Genomic DNA, 15928 nt, shown 5'->3' with positions numbered 1-15928 from the left:
ACACAGAAACAGATGAAGAAATTGAATATTATTTCAATTTTATTTAATGCGATTTTCCTAACCACTTTTAATTTGTTTTACATACTGAGGTCGAAATCTGCATTTTATATTAACAACAACTGAGGAAATGAAGCATATCTGTTGGAAAAGCAATAATGAATATAAACTGAGGTAGACACCTATGTTTGTACAAGTTCAAATTAATATAAAAACGTACCAGTCTCACTATTGAATCATCCTTGGGGGAGTAGTTTTCTACAAAGTGGTTGTACTCTGAACTATATCAATAGATTGTTTAATGTTCTTTTTAATAGTACTCACTTTTATAAAGACTGTTGATTAGTAAATTATTTGAACCCAGGAGTATCAGTAGACTCAGTAGTATGCCTAGTGTGAACATCCAGATTAGTTTTAATAATAGAACTGTTGTTGGTGACTTCAGTTGACGGTAAATCTGAGCCGTAAGCCATCTTCAGAAAAGCTTGTAACTGTCATTTTTAATAGCAGTACTTTAATATCCAGGCGCGTAGGAGGGGGGTTTCGAGGGGTTCGAACGAACCCCCTTTATAGATCAGTAATGGCGGAAGAAAAAGCACTTAATGAGAAGGTTGAGCAATTACATGAGGTGTACCATGCGAGAGAGTAGAATGTCTGCCCTGGTTCTAATGCATATCAAATATGATATGCCTGTCAATTTTGACGAGATAGTCAATTTGTTCGAAGGCCTACACCCGAGAATGATGCAGTTTACCAGCTTGGTGTATGACTATCAGTAGATCGAATAGCTATCAGAACTCGACAGGGCGCGGAATGTACATTGAACTTTCTTGTTTAAGTTGAAACAATTATGCCGTAGGAATGATGTATATAGCTCAAAAAGCTGCTGTAAAACAAATTTGTGATTTGCCTAAAATGGGTCTCAAAATGCAGGAAATGAGGTTTCTGGGAACCTAGATTTTCAAAAATTTCCGGGGGAGCATGCCCCCGGACCCCCCTAGTAAGCAAGATTTGGGGCTCAACGAACACCCCTATCTAACCCTTACCTACGCGACTGATATCTGTGCGTCCGCTGTTTTTTTCTGTTTAATATGACTCGTAATCGTTGGTTGGTATGCTTCGATCCGTATTTTGTTAGTCAAATCTGTACGTGTATTAATTGTTTCTACTCGAAGGGGAGTAATTTCACGTTAACCATTTGCTTGATTAATTTTTATAGTTTCTTTGAGAATCTAAATGGAAATTTAGGGTTTGTCGTTGCCGTAAACGTGTTGCTATCTATAAAACGTTTTTTTAAACAAGAGAAATCTTTACCTAAGTAGAGAACGGTTACTTGTTAATAGTACTGTAAAGAAATCACAGTAACAATTACGTTTATCTTTGATATAAACAGTACATAAGCGTTTTGTTAAAGTTAGGAGTATGATTTGTTTCTGGTTGGGCGGGAGGGGGGGGGGGGGTCATCAGAAAAAAATAGTTCTGCTGGGGAGGGCCATGTGGAAAAAAATTGCATGCTAGGGGGGGGTCATACAGTTTCGTAGTGGCAGTTAACCAAATCGCACCAGCCCCCCCATGCTCATAAAAAATGAACGGTCCCTAGAACGTTACCAGGGAAGGATGTAGTTTATTGAAATACTATTAACAGCAACAATTAATAACTCAACTGCTAACTCTACTACTATAACACCGTGGAGTGATTTAAATTACTGCATTACTTGAAAATACTGTATGTTCCTCGGTAGACGCAGAGTAATTCATTGTATCACTGTATAAATAATCTGCTGGTAAATAGAGTTCAGTGCACGTGTAATAATAAACGTATGAGCTGCTTGCCTGACTTTAGTAAATAATTGACTACACTACACTTCGCTTGTCCAGGGATCAAATTCTCCAGGAAAGAAACTCTACGCACAATTAAATTTAAAGTTTTTAGTTTATGACAACGTTAGCATCCAACTATATACCCTCGGACTTGTTTGGGATCATTTTGGGGAGGGTTTTTCAGGGCGGGGGGGGGAGGGCTTATACAGGAGGGAATTTTGACTTTAAAAATTGGTTGGGGCTTGACTTGCTCAATAAAAACAGCTTGAAGCAGCTTAGGCAATTGGCGTACATTAGAGAGGCGTCTAAGCTGGGTGGCGAGTGGATTACAGGACCCACTAATTACCTTTTTTGGACAAATTGGAGAAAGAGCTGACATGCAAAATCCAGGGCAGTACTAGGAGAATAGCAAATACTATCCCAGGTTTGAGTAGCCAATCAGGGCACGAGGAGAACAGTATCCACTAATAAATACTAATACATACTAATCAGATATAAGTAATTTAAGGATAAATATCTTTGACTAATTACACGACACTAAATGCCAGAAAGACTATAAAATGGCTACACATTTTACGCTCTATCAACATGGTTAACGACTTATCACAGAACGTCTCTTTTATTTAGTACTACTGCATGGTCATCGTTTTTATAACTTGATTCGATTGGGGAAGAACTACCATTTATTTTTGTCAAGCTACAGAAATGCCAAACATTGTGAGTTGCTCTGATTTCTGACAAAACCGTGTTCACAATACTGCTACAAATTGGCAATAAAGAACGCTACGAAGCCTTTACAAGAATAACTCATGAAGCATATACTTTCTATAAAATGTAAACCAAGCGTGGCTACCTATTTTCCCGCTGTTTTCTGGTTGGAGCGGTAAAAGGTCAAACCATAGCCTGCTAGTCTCTGAAGTTGTCAGAAATTTCTCAATCTAAATATTAAAAATGGGTACTCCACAATAAAACCAAGTACAATATTGCTTGGGTCTCGACATTTGTTAATTGAGTAAGCAAATCCCTTTGTAAGATAAGAGAAAGAAAAATAATGATAGCCTTTCTCTAAACGGTTTTCGCTTAGTTTCGCCGTCGACAAAAGGAGACCGGTCTCTAATTCCAGATTATATTCCTGTAATCCACAATCATCTCGGTCAAGAAAATGTCGTACTGACGTTACCTAATTCATAACGAGGTAAGAGTTGGCTTTCATGTAAAACACAATTGCTTTACAAATTCTGTTTAACTTCAAAATGTGATTACTATACAGTCAACCTCCTTTATTGCGGACACCCTCGGTGACACCACCAGACCGCGAGTTAGTGTCCGTAATAGCGGGAATTTATTTCAGTCAAACGCCTGTAATCTATTTTTGCCTGGGATTTAGTTGCTGTCCGTATTATCGGGGTGTCCGTAATAGCGACGCGTCCGCAAGAGGAGAGTTGACTGTAACTATCGTTGATAATGGCACCGCTATTTAGCCTGTAAGACGGGGAGAGAAAATACTCGCGCACCACAAAACTTTGACTTTACCAAAAATTTATGCGACAATAATTTTCCCCTTCTTCACGGAATTTGCTGTTTACATGATAACCATTTACCGATACGTCATAGTTATTACATTTCACAGTTATTTTTAAATAATATTTGCTGGATTTTGGAGGTTTTAGAATGTTGAGAAATGCGAAGAGTTGGGCGGCTGGTCCAATCTTGTGATTCGCACCGTTACATATGACGTCATTTTCTCATTGTTTTTGATGGATAATACATCCTTTTCGTTTCCTTCAAAGCCGTAATGCTCTTTAAAGAGAGCCTCCGCTCTGACAACGGACTTTGACGTTAAATTGTTGGAAATGTCATAAATTCTAAATTTTAAATTAGATTTAAACAATTTAACGTTAATTTATTTCAACAGTGGAGGTTTCCTTTAAGCAACAGAGCAGAGCTCAATCATTTTCTCCCCCACTAAGTGACCTCCAAAATATCTCAAACTAAGTAGGATTAAAATTGGTTTCTGTTTGTCTATTGTTGTTCAAAACTACCAAAAAGCAGCATTCAGTACTGACAAAATTTTTCTGCTAAATCTCTACGACCTACTTCACACAATGCTTCATTTAAAACTTCGTACGTGGCCTCCTTGCCTCCGTCTCGATGCCATGCCAACAGCATCGCATTTGCTTTCTCACTGTATTCTTCATGGTCTTTGTGAAATCCAGTCAGCTTGTCCTCATTAAAATTAAGCTCACGCCCAAGAGGCTTCCATGAATTTCCAATATTATTGGCAAGCTGGCGTAACTCTTTAGTCGATGGATTTCCCTCTTTGACTATAACGATAAAGAAAAGAGACTTGTCTGTCTGTCCTATAAATGCTGATAGCTAATTATGCGATAAAAAAGCCATCTTGACAAAGAGAAATGATTGAAGGTCTAGGGAATGAGAAGCATACAAAGCATACGAGTCTCAAAAATCCCACGGAAAAATAGGAGACTGTGGACAGTCTACTATCCAGATAAGACATCAAATAATGACGATAGAATAACTTGCAAAATTGACAAGAAGATAGAAGAGAGTAACAACCGACATGTTCAAACCAGAGCGTCCAAAAAAACATTGCTAGAGAGAAAAAACTATTATAAATTGAAAAAACCAAAAGAACTGCTGACAGTGAAAAAAGAATTTCGGCAATCGTTTCAGGCGCCCTCCCTTCTGGTAGGGTATGAGCTATCTATCTACGTAAAATTAATATTAATTGTATTAACATTACCAGTATATATAACTGCCATTGTCATAATCACTGTCAGTATCATTGTTATCATTACATTGTTACATTTGTTTGTTTTGTTTTTGTTTTGTTTTTGTTTTGTTTTTTTCAATTTCAGAAAATAGATTCTGATGTGATATCAAGTGAAGCGGGCTGTGACATACAGCCTAATTTCCCAAGAACGGTTCTTAAAATCTTGCAGTCCGAAGCAATTCAAAGCTGAGGATCATTCCAATCTGGCCATCATCATCATTATCGTTATGATTATTATTAGTTACTGGCATCATCATGATCGTCATGGCATCATCATGATCGTCATCGTAGTAGTAGTAGTAGTAGTAGTAGTAGTAGTAGTAGTAGTAGTAGTAGTAGTAGTAGTAGTAGTAGTAGTAGTAGTAGTAGTAGTAGTAGTAGTAGTAGTAGTAGTAGTAGTAGTAGCAGTAGTAGTAGTAGTTATTGAGAAGCATCGTCACCTGCAGTACTGCGTTTCTTGGCTCCTTGAGGAGAGACCACTGGAGGAGAAGGAGATCTCTTTCTCTTTAAAGAGGACCCCTCTAGGATAGAAGAAAAAGATTTGGCCTGTTAAAGGCTTGAAGGGCGTAACTTTGACTTTCTATCTGCAGCTGTAGCTTTCCTTGTAGCGCGGTTTCCAATTGTGTCGTACAACCAAAACCAAAGTAATTACTCTGGCCAATCGCAATAGATGTAAACAACACAACGAGCCAATCAGAATTCGAAGCAAATACATGTAACCGACGCCAAGCGCGGGAAAACGCGTGCGATGAAAACACGATTGGTTTTGATTTGGATTCCCATTGGTTGAGAAAGTGGCGCAAGTTTTGTTAACCAATCACAGAGGGTAGTAATGCAAAACCAAAGCAAACGCGAAATTACTTTCCACACTCAATTGAAAACCGCTCTATCTAACGATAAAAGTGTATTTATTTCCATTTTGAGCAGAAGTTTAGATGTTTTCCTTTAAATCAAAAGCGCCAGTAGGTTCATTCGTATGGGCCAATATACGTGTTACAATTTGTCGGCTAAGAGACGAACCTCTTTTTTCCGTTGGTATAGCGCGACGGGATGAAAATCAACCTGACTAAAAAATATCTGTAGCATTGACAAAGAGTCTTTTACTAATCGCTCTCAATCATGCATGTTCGTTCTCAAATTGGGTCAAAACAGCTCCAGTTAATTGGTACCTTTAAATTAGCCTTATGCAAGGAAGTATTTTTGTGTGGTTTATGACAATGCAGGAAAAGCAGATCTCAGCAAGGGCTACTGAAATCCAAAAAGAAAATTTGAGGGAAACCACGCATTTTTGAGATACTTAGGCAACAATTATTCTAAAAAAACAGTAAAATTCAAAGCAATGTATAGCGGGTTTTTTTTTTTTTTTTTTTTTTTTCAAATTAAAGCTTTATTGGATTAAATGTGATGGAATATTTTAAGCCTGGTAAATAAATGAGAACGATGTATTATTCAATAAATGACACAGGCATACTCGGAAAAAGGAAACTCGAGTGCTCCTGTCAGGAGTCAAACCTAAGACCTTCCGATTACTAGTTCGGATGCTCTACCACTGAGCTACAGGAGACTTGTAGGTAGCTTTATTATCTCTGAAAAATGCATGGCTACCCCAAATTTTCTTTTTGGATACCAAGAGCACTTGCTAAGCTCTGCTTCCTCACATAGTTTTAAACCACTCAAAAATATCCCTGTATTAGTAGGCACCACCCATAGGAAACCCGAGTATCTTGAGATACGCAGAACGTATGCGCAGTAACAAAAGTAGGCACCATCCTTAAGGGATCCCACTTTCATTTTAGCCAATGTCTATCTTTAATACAATTAAGGTTTACTTACCTCCATCGCCATAATGTTTCCAATCTTTGAAAACATTTGCATCCCCCAAAATATGAGCAGTAAGGGATGCAGCCATTACGCTAGAAAAGGGTCTCCATACATCTCCTTTAGCCTTTTCGCCATCTGCAAAGTCCGAGACCCCTTTAATGACCATCCATTCCATATTTAGGTCATGTGCGGCTTTGTACAGACCTGCAAACGGTAATAAGACAAGGCGTTCAGAAAAATAGAAACGAAGGCAGGGAATTCAAAGGGATTTAAGGTAAACCGTACCCAAATACAGTGGAGCCCCAATATAACGAACCCCATGTATAACGAAGATAATGATGTCTTTCAGCCCGACCAAAGTTACAGTACAATGTATCCAACAGAATCTGAATCTGTAAGGAAATATGTACGTGTTCTATTCTTTATTCAAAGAAAAACATGCAGACATAGAGGCGTATTCTGTGAGGCAAGTGCACTTCCATAGTGCACAAACCCAAACATGAGCATGGCTTGTTACATGAATTACAAATTCTCTTTTCGCACGTGACCACAGACCAAACTTACATCAACGGTCAAATACCCGACGGGTCGTCAGCTTCTATACGCATCAAATCAGTTCCCACGATGTGGAAGACAGGAACTTTTAAAACAGGAATCAAGTGTACGGAGGTTACCCGGGGCGGTGGTGCCTTGTATTGACTGGCACAGTTACCCTTTATATAATGTTACCTAATCAATGGTAAAACCTTTACCTTCAGCTTCCATTTCAAGTGCTATTGCGTCACTAAATCGCTTCATCAGCTTTTTCTTTTCTTCAAGGCTATTAACTACCCTCGGGCCGCTGAGAACCACACCATCGGAATGAACCTCCACATCCAGTTTTGTTGGATCTTTCAAGGGTGCCTGCCAACCATGAGCTGCACTACGAGCGACTCCTCCAAGAAGCCTATTTAAAGGAACACCTATGCCACGTTCTTCTAAACCATCCTCGGTGTCTTTGGTATAGGCATAGGTTCTTACTTTCGCTGATAGCACTACGTCTCCCTGTTTGACTTCCTTTAGGCCAGCGCAAGCACCCACGTTAAACACAGCTTTGGGTCTTAACTTTTTGACGGCCTTAGGTACAACAATCTCGGGTCCTTGAACTTCGGGACCCATTCCGCATTTCATCACAGCAACTTTTTGCTTCTTTTCATCCCCACGAATATTTCCAAAGTACACAGGACCAAGCTTCTTGTGAAAACTCTTATAAAAACCATCATCCAGCTGTGAGAGGAAAGCTAGGAACTCCCAGTCTTTCACTGCCAGTATCAAAAAGTCGACCGGGAGTACAGGTTTGACATTTTCCCAATCTTCCGATTTGCTGGGAAGATCCTTGTTCGTTAACAAACGAACGCTATCGCTCAATTCTGGTGGATTACTGGCGCTGTCTTCAGTAGTTCCTGACATTGTAAAACACTTACTGCCTGTGAATAGAGAGTGATAAATAATCAATCTATCAAACAATTGGTTCATTAACAGTGAGACAGCTTATTTGGCCCGATATATAACAAAAGTTAGAAATGCAAACGAAAGAAGTAACAAGAGAAGTAAAGGAATACTTCAGGTTAACATTATCATTTGCATTTGTTATTGCTGTTATATATTTATTTCAAATTTACACTGTTCACAGTCCCCCTATTTTTCGGTCGGATTATCGAGACTCGTTTGCTTCGATGGAGCTGTTGCCATATAGTTTGTAAAAAACGAGCGCGATCTGGGAAGTGCCGAACTACCGATGGGAGCGGGAGCGGGGAGATGACAGGAAAAATTTTTTTCCTGGCTACATCAGCATAGAGGAATTACAAAAGATCTCCCCGCTGAGAACGGCCCATATTTTAAGAAAAGTGCTTTCTATTATGTAAGGCAAGTTGTCACCCAGTGGGTCCCAAGAAAACTGGAAGCTTCTCGGTTTCCCTTAGATGCAATAATTCAACAGCAAGGAAAACGAAAATAATAAAATTTAAATAATAATGAAGGCTCAAGCAACAAATACACCCATACTAATAGATACTATAAAGGTCTGTTCAATAATTGTAGGTCAGATGGGGGGCTGGAAAATGCAACAAGAAGGTAGGGGTTCACAAAAGTGTTTCATCCGATGAGGGGAGCGGGGTGCACCACCACCATAACATTATTGTTATCACTGATTACATTCAATACACTGACAATGCTGTAATACCAAAATAAAACACTTAAGTTGTAACAAAAAGCCCTCTTGAATACAGTTTAATCTTTATAAGATGGGATAATTGTTTGTTATCTTGAAGTATACAGTGTTCATTCTCTGCAAGTTTGGAACCATGACGACACAGAATTTAAAATTTCTGCATGCAAAAAACACAGTGTGGAGTTTGAAAGGCAAACATTTTGGTTTACCTTGTATTCATACTTAGTTCTTCAAAACGTGAACTTCGAACTACAAACTCATGACAGGCGGCATGAGATAGCAATGTTTCAACAACGACAACAATGTCTATGAGCTCAGCTTATTTTGTGAATTACATGTGGAGATACAAGATAGTATTATGTTTTTATTCCATCAACGTTTTCTTTGTTGGATTTTTAAACGAAACAGTAGTTACAAGTTGTAATTTTTGTTGTCATTGGAAAATCACACTAAACCACTTATTAACTTGGACGTAGAAATATCGAACATGAAAAGAAAACATGCCTGTAAGCAACTGAGCCATCAAATCCGGCGTGACATTCACTGTGTTGGTATAATATAGCGTCTTGTATGAGTAGTATGTGAAATTTAGTCTCATAAAAGGTAACTTTCAGGATTCACAATAATTATTTTCACTGCTTTCTGTGTCACAGAAACATCCTCAAGCTTAATACCTTACCACCATTATTTTCATACTCTGATTGTTTTTTGCATAGAATATATCAACAGAGTTAATTTGTTGACCTCTGGAAATGTTTTTTTTTTTTTTTTTTTTTTTTTTTTGCATAATTACGCCATTCCGAAAGTCGTGCCGTGCTATTTCGCAAACTCATACCTCCTTTACTCTCACCGGTTAGATTCTTATGAATCTCTTACTGGGTTTGAACCGTAACTTTATTGTTTAATCGAACAAAAGCGAACTGATCAAAGTTTGATTATACTTGACTGTGTTCGGCAGTCGTCGCTTAAAAATTGATGATAAAACTTTCAGAGGCACCCAACGAGAACATATAAACAAAAAAAGCTTACTTAATTAAAATGTTGTCCCCTATGTTCCCAGATCGTTTTGTGCCCTTTTTGACACATATTTGTGTGAGCAAAAATACAGATTGATCTGCGTGATGTTTTAGCTGAAAATTTAAGTTGCAGAAAGCTTTGGGAAAATGGAAGTTTATTCCCAGAATTTAGTAGCGGCTGATGGTCATACGAAAATGCTACCAGAACTTTTAACGATATATTTGCCTCTTCGATGATGGAATTAGTTTTCCAGCGTTAGAAAATTGTGATCTGACAGTTTACCAACGAAAACTGAGCTGAGAAAAGTAAGGCATCCAAACAGATATCCACTGAAACAAATTAACCGTAAAGGTGGCCGTGAACCTTTTCTGCGAGTCAGACCGACAAACTCGATTGATATTCAACTGACGGCTCTGCAAGTCGAACATAACCGACAACAGTGGCAACCCATACACTTTCGAGTAGCATATACAGACCGATGTATTTATAACAAAACAAGAAATAATCAATTGGTAAGTAATCCTTTAGTTTCATTGCAACATGTGGGCAAAAACTGTCCATTTTCCGGTCTAAAGATTACGGTAAGAAGGTTTATCTTTAGGCGACCGATCAAGCGTTCGGGAGTCTAATGTATGCTTGCTTTCGTTTGCCAAAGTTTTGCATGGCATAAGTTCCATTTTTTCCATTTTCTTTGCTTGCCAGCCAGGTGAACTTAATTGAGGTCAGCCGAACGATCGATCAATTGGAGGTAATTTTGGATATCCAGGGCTTATAGCCAACCACGGTAATTATATACAATCTGAAATTTATATGCCAGTTCTTTGTAACAGTTATAACTGACATAATAGTTCATTAATGAAGGAACATACCTCCGTCGCTGTACCCCTTGCGTGCGAAACCCTTAGTTACAGAGAGTGTTATGTATGCCTTATTAGCATCAATCAGATTGCAATGCAGCCAATCAAATCTTCTACGACACGTACACGGAATTACGGTTTACCCAAACGGTCAAAGACTAATTGTGAATGACTAAATTGTAAATTTCAGTCGAAATAAAATTACTTGAGATGGCTGTTGTTCCCAGAGCGTTCTACAGTCTTTTAACATAAGATGCAACGGTTTAACGTGTTTTGATTCTTCCGCTAAAAATTGTTAGTTCTAGGAAACATTAAGCGGTGGACTGTCGTCAATTCCCCGAATTCCCAAGTTCCGTTGTTGGCTATGTGCCTTACTGACAACAAAGGGTAGTTTTTCAGCGTTACGACGGAAATTTTGAGCGAAAGGAGGAATGAGTTTGCAGCATGACTTGCGGGAAATATAATTTACGAGGTATGGCTCAAACACATAAATTAACTGAAGAGCGCGTCCTGTTTTTGCGCCAATTTTATGAGAAAACAGCTTTTTCGATATTGCTGATTCTAGTCGAATATTGTACGCAACTAGTAGACAGCAGATCGAGGATTAGAAAATACAAGCCTGCAAAAGAACGTGTCTGATCGCTGGTCTAATACGAAGAAGTGAAGGTGAAGTGATCGATGAATACTGTTTCTAGTTTTCGCATCCAAGGAACCTAATCAGGAAATTAAATTTCATGTTGACTATTCACCTTGCGACTTCCATGAAGTTGAAACGGAAGCTTGGGCTCGGGTGACGCTTTCTTGCAGAAACTGATCTCTAGTTGTTCATCTGATCACAATTTAATCCGAATTTTGTAAGGCCTTCAATGCCTTTCGAACAGATATTCCATCGGCCAAACGAACTGCTTGGTGCCCCTGCATTTTGACATACAACTCGACAAAAAACTCGTTGTATACTAGTATATACAGTATGTATTTCCGGTGAAATATTCACCATTATTTTTTCCTAAAGCATCTCCGCGGGCCGGAATCTCAAATCCTCGAATCTGATTGGCTAATTGCGCGCTCGTAACCGGTCCAGCTTTTTACGATACGGACCACGGTCCGGATTTTTATCCGCTCTATTCGCAGCAAATTGAAATTGTTGCGAAAGTTTACAAACAAAGGCAACAGTTACACGTAAACAACTTCCCGTAGAAATATGTAAGTAAAATATAAATTCTGAAGAAAATTGATTCAGACGAGAGTGTACACAGCGAAAATGAATTTTACTGCCCAGAAGAAGAAACTCCCAACGAAACGACGGCATTAAAATATGAAGAAGTTGAACAAGACAGGCAATTAAGCAAAATTCAAGATTTTATTCACTCACTTCGCCCTGATAACACTAAAAAAAAGACAACTTACGATCTGAACATTTGGCGAAGATACTGTTCCTCAGTTGAAGAGACAAGAACCTTGGAAAACATTCCTCCTAACGAGCTCAACATTCTGCTGTGCAGATTTTTCATGGACGTCCGTAAAAAAGATGGCGGAGTGTACGAGCCAGGTACACTTGCATCGCTCCAGAGAAGTATTTAGCGCTAGTTTATTTGTATCTAAAGTTCGCCAGCCAACGTCCTGAAGAAATGAAGAGACCCGAGGCGCCTTTTTTCCTGGCAATAAACCACAAAATAAAGCCTGCAGATCCGGTGTGGTACAGTCGAGCTCCTCTCGGAAAAAACAAGATCGGAGAATTTTTGACGAAGGCTGCGAAGAATGCAGGACTGCCTGAAAATGTAACCGACCATTCTGTGCGAAAAACCTGCATTTCAACGGTGATGGATGCAGAAATTCCTGTTAATTATGTAGCTCAGCGGAGTGGACATACCGGTAAGAATTTAAAAAGCTTAGATTCCTACAAAACTGGTTCCGACGACCACCAGCGAAAGATGTCCTTGCTACTGAGCAGCGAAACGAAATCTCCCATCTCTTCAAACGATGTACCGCTTAATCAAGCAGTCAAAGCCTCGCAGCACCCAGTCAAGGATCCCTTCACTGATTTTTTTGCTGGTTCGAACATCAGTAAAATTGAACGCTGCACGTTCAATTTCTCTTTCAATACAGCGCCTTGCAGCAGTGGTGAAAGCTCGGCTCGGTCAAAGCCGCGAAAACGCCACCTTATCATCTCAGATGACTCAGACTCAGATTAACTTGAACTTGCTTTTGGAAAGTTAGTTTTGACAAATCCAGGGACGTTTTAAACATGTATCGAAACATTAAGAAAAGAAAACTTCGCCGTGTTTGAGTCTTCATTCATAATGTTTATCATTCGATCGATATTTTTAGACCTTTTGGACATGCGTGTCATCATTTGCAGCGTGTCAACATTCATCCACTTTTGACGTTTGACAGATGATTGTCATTTCAATGACTCTTAAATGGTTTTCTCTTTTTTTTACATGATGACTTGCGAGTGAAAATAATATTAAACTTCCTATGAACATGCCACTTAAATTGATGCCCTATTTACATTTGTTTCATAGGATTTTGTTACCACTTTCCTCCTCTAGCCTTAAACTTACACTCTTACAAACGTCCCAGTGGAAAAAAAAAAACAGAAAAAAATAAATAAGTTATTTACCGGTCTAGGTCGGTCCGTATGGGAAAAAACTGTGCCCTTGGTCTTGAGTACGGCCCTCGGCCTTCGGCCTCGGGCCGTACTCAAGACCTCGGGCACAGTTTTTTCCCATACGGACCTCCCGCCCGGTAAATAACATATATGTATTTCATAGACAACCTATTGAAATAACCAGTAATGTTATTCAACTGAAATTGCCAACAAATGTTATTTTCAGTAAAAAGGCTTGACTCAATAGCCATGACAACAAATAAACTCAAAGAATCCACGTTCACTGGAAGTTACAGTTTTTCATTCGAGCAGAATCATTTTCAAACCGTTACTTTTGTCATTGAACATTGAAATATTGCTCGCAGAGAGAACAGAGAAGTTCGTTAAGCGGAGAGTTGACTTGAGAAACTAAACAAATTAGCCAGCCAAATATTTGACATCACGTATTAAATGAATTAGAAGTTTGTGATCACCCCTTCATAATTCACAATCAACTTCTTGATATCCTTAAAGAGAAGAAGTTTCCAACACCGTGGCAAGGTTTAGGTAAACACAATTTCAAAATTGCCTGGTTCAGGAAACTTGATGAGATCTACAGTGCACGACCGGACAGCGCGCTCGCTGAGTATGGATCAATACCGAATTCTAACATTTCTTGATTTAAATTAACTGAACCAGGTGTTTGGTCGAACAAAATCGAAAGCAATTAATTGAAGAAACGCGACCTTAATCGCGCGATTACGTTTGATAAGCTTTCCGTAACAAAATTTGTACGCGGAACTTTGGGTGAGTTCGAATTATTGAACACACTTGTCTAGCTAGTCTCTCTCTACATTCTGTCCAATGTAGTACAATTTTATTCGCAAATCAAACATAATCAACGAAACAATTAGCTGAAATCACGTCCCGAAGGCGACTGATACAAACTGATCCATTTCAACGGAATAGGAAATCGAATCAATATCTTTTCGTTTGGCGTTATGTTAAACACATGGCCGTTCACAGACAAAATGAAATGCTTCCGCTATAAACACCAGATGAACTATTGTAGTTCAATTAGGAGAACGAAAAACTGGTGTTTACTTGCGTTCGATTGCTAAATTTTTGGTGAGTTCGATACAATTTCGTTGGATTATCGAATCCACGATCAATGTTCAACAATTTTCGATTCAGTTCGAATGGAACATCATTGATAAAGACTCAGGTTTTACACACGAAGTTACAACTTGAACAATCTCGGTATAAGAGTTTATAAATGTTGCTAAGGACTTACCTTGCTCTACAATTCGTCGAGATTTTCTTAGGTACTTGAACCCCGGTTCTTACAAAAAAATTAATCGCTCAATGGCAGACGAAGACAATTCCACTACCGGCGACGTTTCGTTTAGTCATTTAGAGGGTACACAAAGAAATGAAATGGGGTAATCGATACCTGACCCGCTTATTGTTTTGTCTACAGCCGGCCAAAACAGATTTTTTTCCGGTTTTGTTTGGTCTGTTTTGAAGGGTTACGGGGATAACTGCAAAAGTTGTTATTTGAACAATGTTTCTTTAGTAAAAAAGAGTAATATAATTAAAAAAATAGTCACTATCCTTTATAAATAACTGTCCTTTGAAAACAACGGTGGAGGTCGCCACGGGTCACACAAAAGAAAAGCTTCTCTTTGAAGCTTCCTTACCTGTTTCTTCCTGTCACGTATATTTTTGGCTGATTAGATCTTTTGCAGATCCTTCGTATACCTACAGCATTTTCGTTATGCGGTTCCTTGCTTATAGTTTGCTTTGAAAAAAAAGGTACGCATTGCGTACATGAGGTTAGTGCTGTGCACGCACTGCGGACCTGTTTGTTCATTCACTCACTCACTCACTCACTCACTCACTCACTCACTCACACTCACTCACTCTTTCTTACATGCCTGACGGCATAGTGGCTAGAGCACTATAAAGTGCACTACCCACAACAAACTATGTTTTAAAATGGCATTCGCCCTGACGAAGGGCTAGCGCACAAAATGTCAGCTGTTAAATCTCTTTACAGTGGCAAAATTTCTAAATTGATCAAACCAAATATTCGTTTCCACTCCCTCACCGACGTTGCACCAGACATTCTTTAGAATCTAAGCCCCTTATCAATTCATTTTGAAACTACTTTTTGTGTGGCTTTTGTCTATTACTGGGCACTTTTTAGCTATCTGAATATGTTTCTCCTTGCAACGTCAACATGGAAACATTCTTGAGCCCTAACAGCCACCGATTGCTCCCGGCTAATTTTGTAATCCCATTTGCAACGAGGTCTAAATTGTAATTAAGGATTCCTCGCCACTTCATATTTTACTTCTACTTTTTGTATTTATGTTGCATGTGTTGCAAATAGATTAAACTTGTCAAATAAGCTTGTCAAACTGGAGTTTTGTAAGTGTTGTGAACGAGCGCCAAGTGCGCGCGATGTCCTTGGAATGGTGACGTTATAAGCTTCATTTCATGGAGTTTTGACGGATTCACCTTGATGAATTAAAATTCTAACTAGGCTTCGATTTTATGTGGAATAAAACAAACGAAATTTATTATTCAAATACGAACCTCCCTCTTTTGCTTAATCTCTAAGCCTTGGAGCCAAGTAAGAATTTTAATATATCTAAATTGACCTATTGCTAAAATTTCTTAATTTACATGAACCTGCAGGACCACCCTTAAAGTATGAAAAACGTTGACTCAGAGGGTGGGGGGGGGGGGAGACAGGACAAAAACGCAGATCAAGTGCAGCGAAAGAAAAAAGGCAGAAACTGGGGGGAAAACTGCCT

At 38.9% G+C, this 15928-nt stretch overlaps 2 protein-coding genes across 3 annotated transcripts in view; both read right to left on the bottom strand.

Moving 5' to 3' along the window:
- The window catches only part of LOC146469400 (uncharacterized), a 152599-nt gene that overhangs the window by 106681 nt on the left and 29990 nt on the right, over positions 1–15928 (bottom strand). The gene's annotated exons all lie outside the window — the stretch shown is intronic.
- LOC146469402 (uncharacterized) lies at positions 2009–14540 on the bottom strand. 2 transcript variants are annotated; one of them, XM_085123451.1, is made up of 5 exons: positions 14401–14540; positions 7186–7899; positions 6446–6637; positions 5053–5133; positions 2009–4142 (listed from the first exon to the last, which is right to left on the bottom strand). In XM_085123451.1, exons 2-5 carry the CDS (start codon positions 7880–7882, stop codon positions 3874–3876), a joined length of 1239 nt encoding a protein of 412 aa, XP_084979577.1. In that variant the 5' UTR covers positions 7883–7899; positions 14401–14540; the 3' UTR covers positions 2009–3873. The 2 variants fall into 2 exon arrangements, with proteins under 2 accessions (XP_084979577.1, XP_084979578.1); XM_085123452.1 differs by lacking the exon at positions 5053–5133.

Source organism: Pavona decussata, unplaced genomic scaffold, assembly GCF_977016875.1.
Source record: "Pavona decussata unplaced genomic scaffold, jaPavDecu1.1 SCAFFOLD_124, whole genome shotgun sequence".
Classification (NCBI taxonomy): domain Eukaryota; kingdom Metazoa; phylum Cnidaria; class Anthozoa; order Scleractinia; family Agariciidae; genus Pavona; species Pavona decussata.
Note: the sequence above shows the minus strand (reverse complement) of the source record. Positions and strands in the feature narration are given on the sequence as shown.

Excerpts from the sequence above, each read along its gene's own strand:
- LOC146469402 (XM_085123451.1), bottom strand. The coding sequence starts at position 7,882 with ATGTCAGGAACTACTGAAGACAGCGCCAGTAATCCACCAGAATTGAGC. Across the intron at positions 5,134-6,445 it reads GAAACATTATGGCGATGGAG|AGGGGTCCTCTTTAAAGAGA; the intron begins GTAAGTAAACCT and ends CTTCTATCCTAG. Across the intron at positions 4,143-5,052 it reads CAAGAAACGCAGTACTGCAG|TCAAAGAGGGAAATCCATCG; the intron begins GTGACGATGCTT and ends TTATCGTTATAG.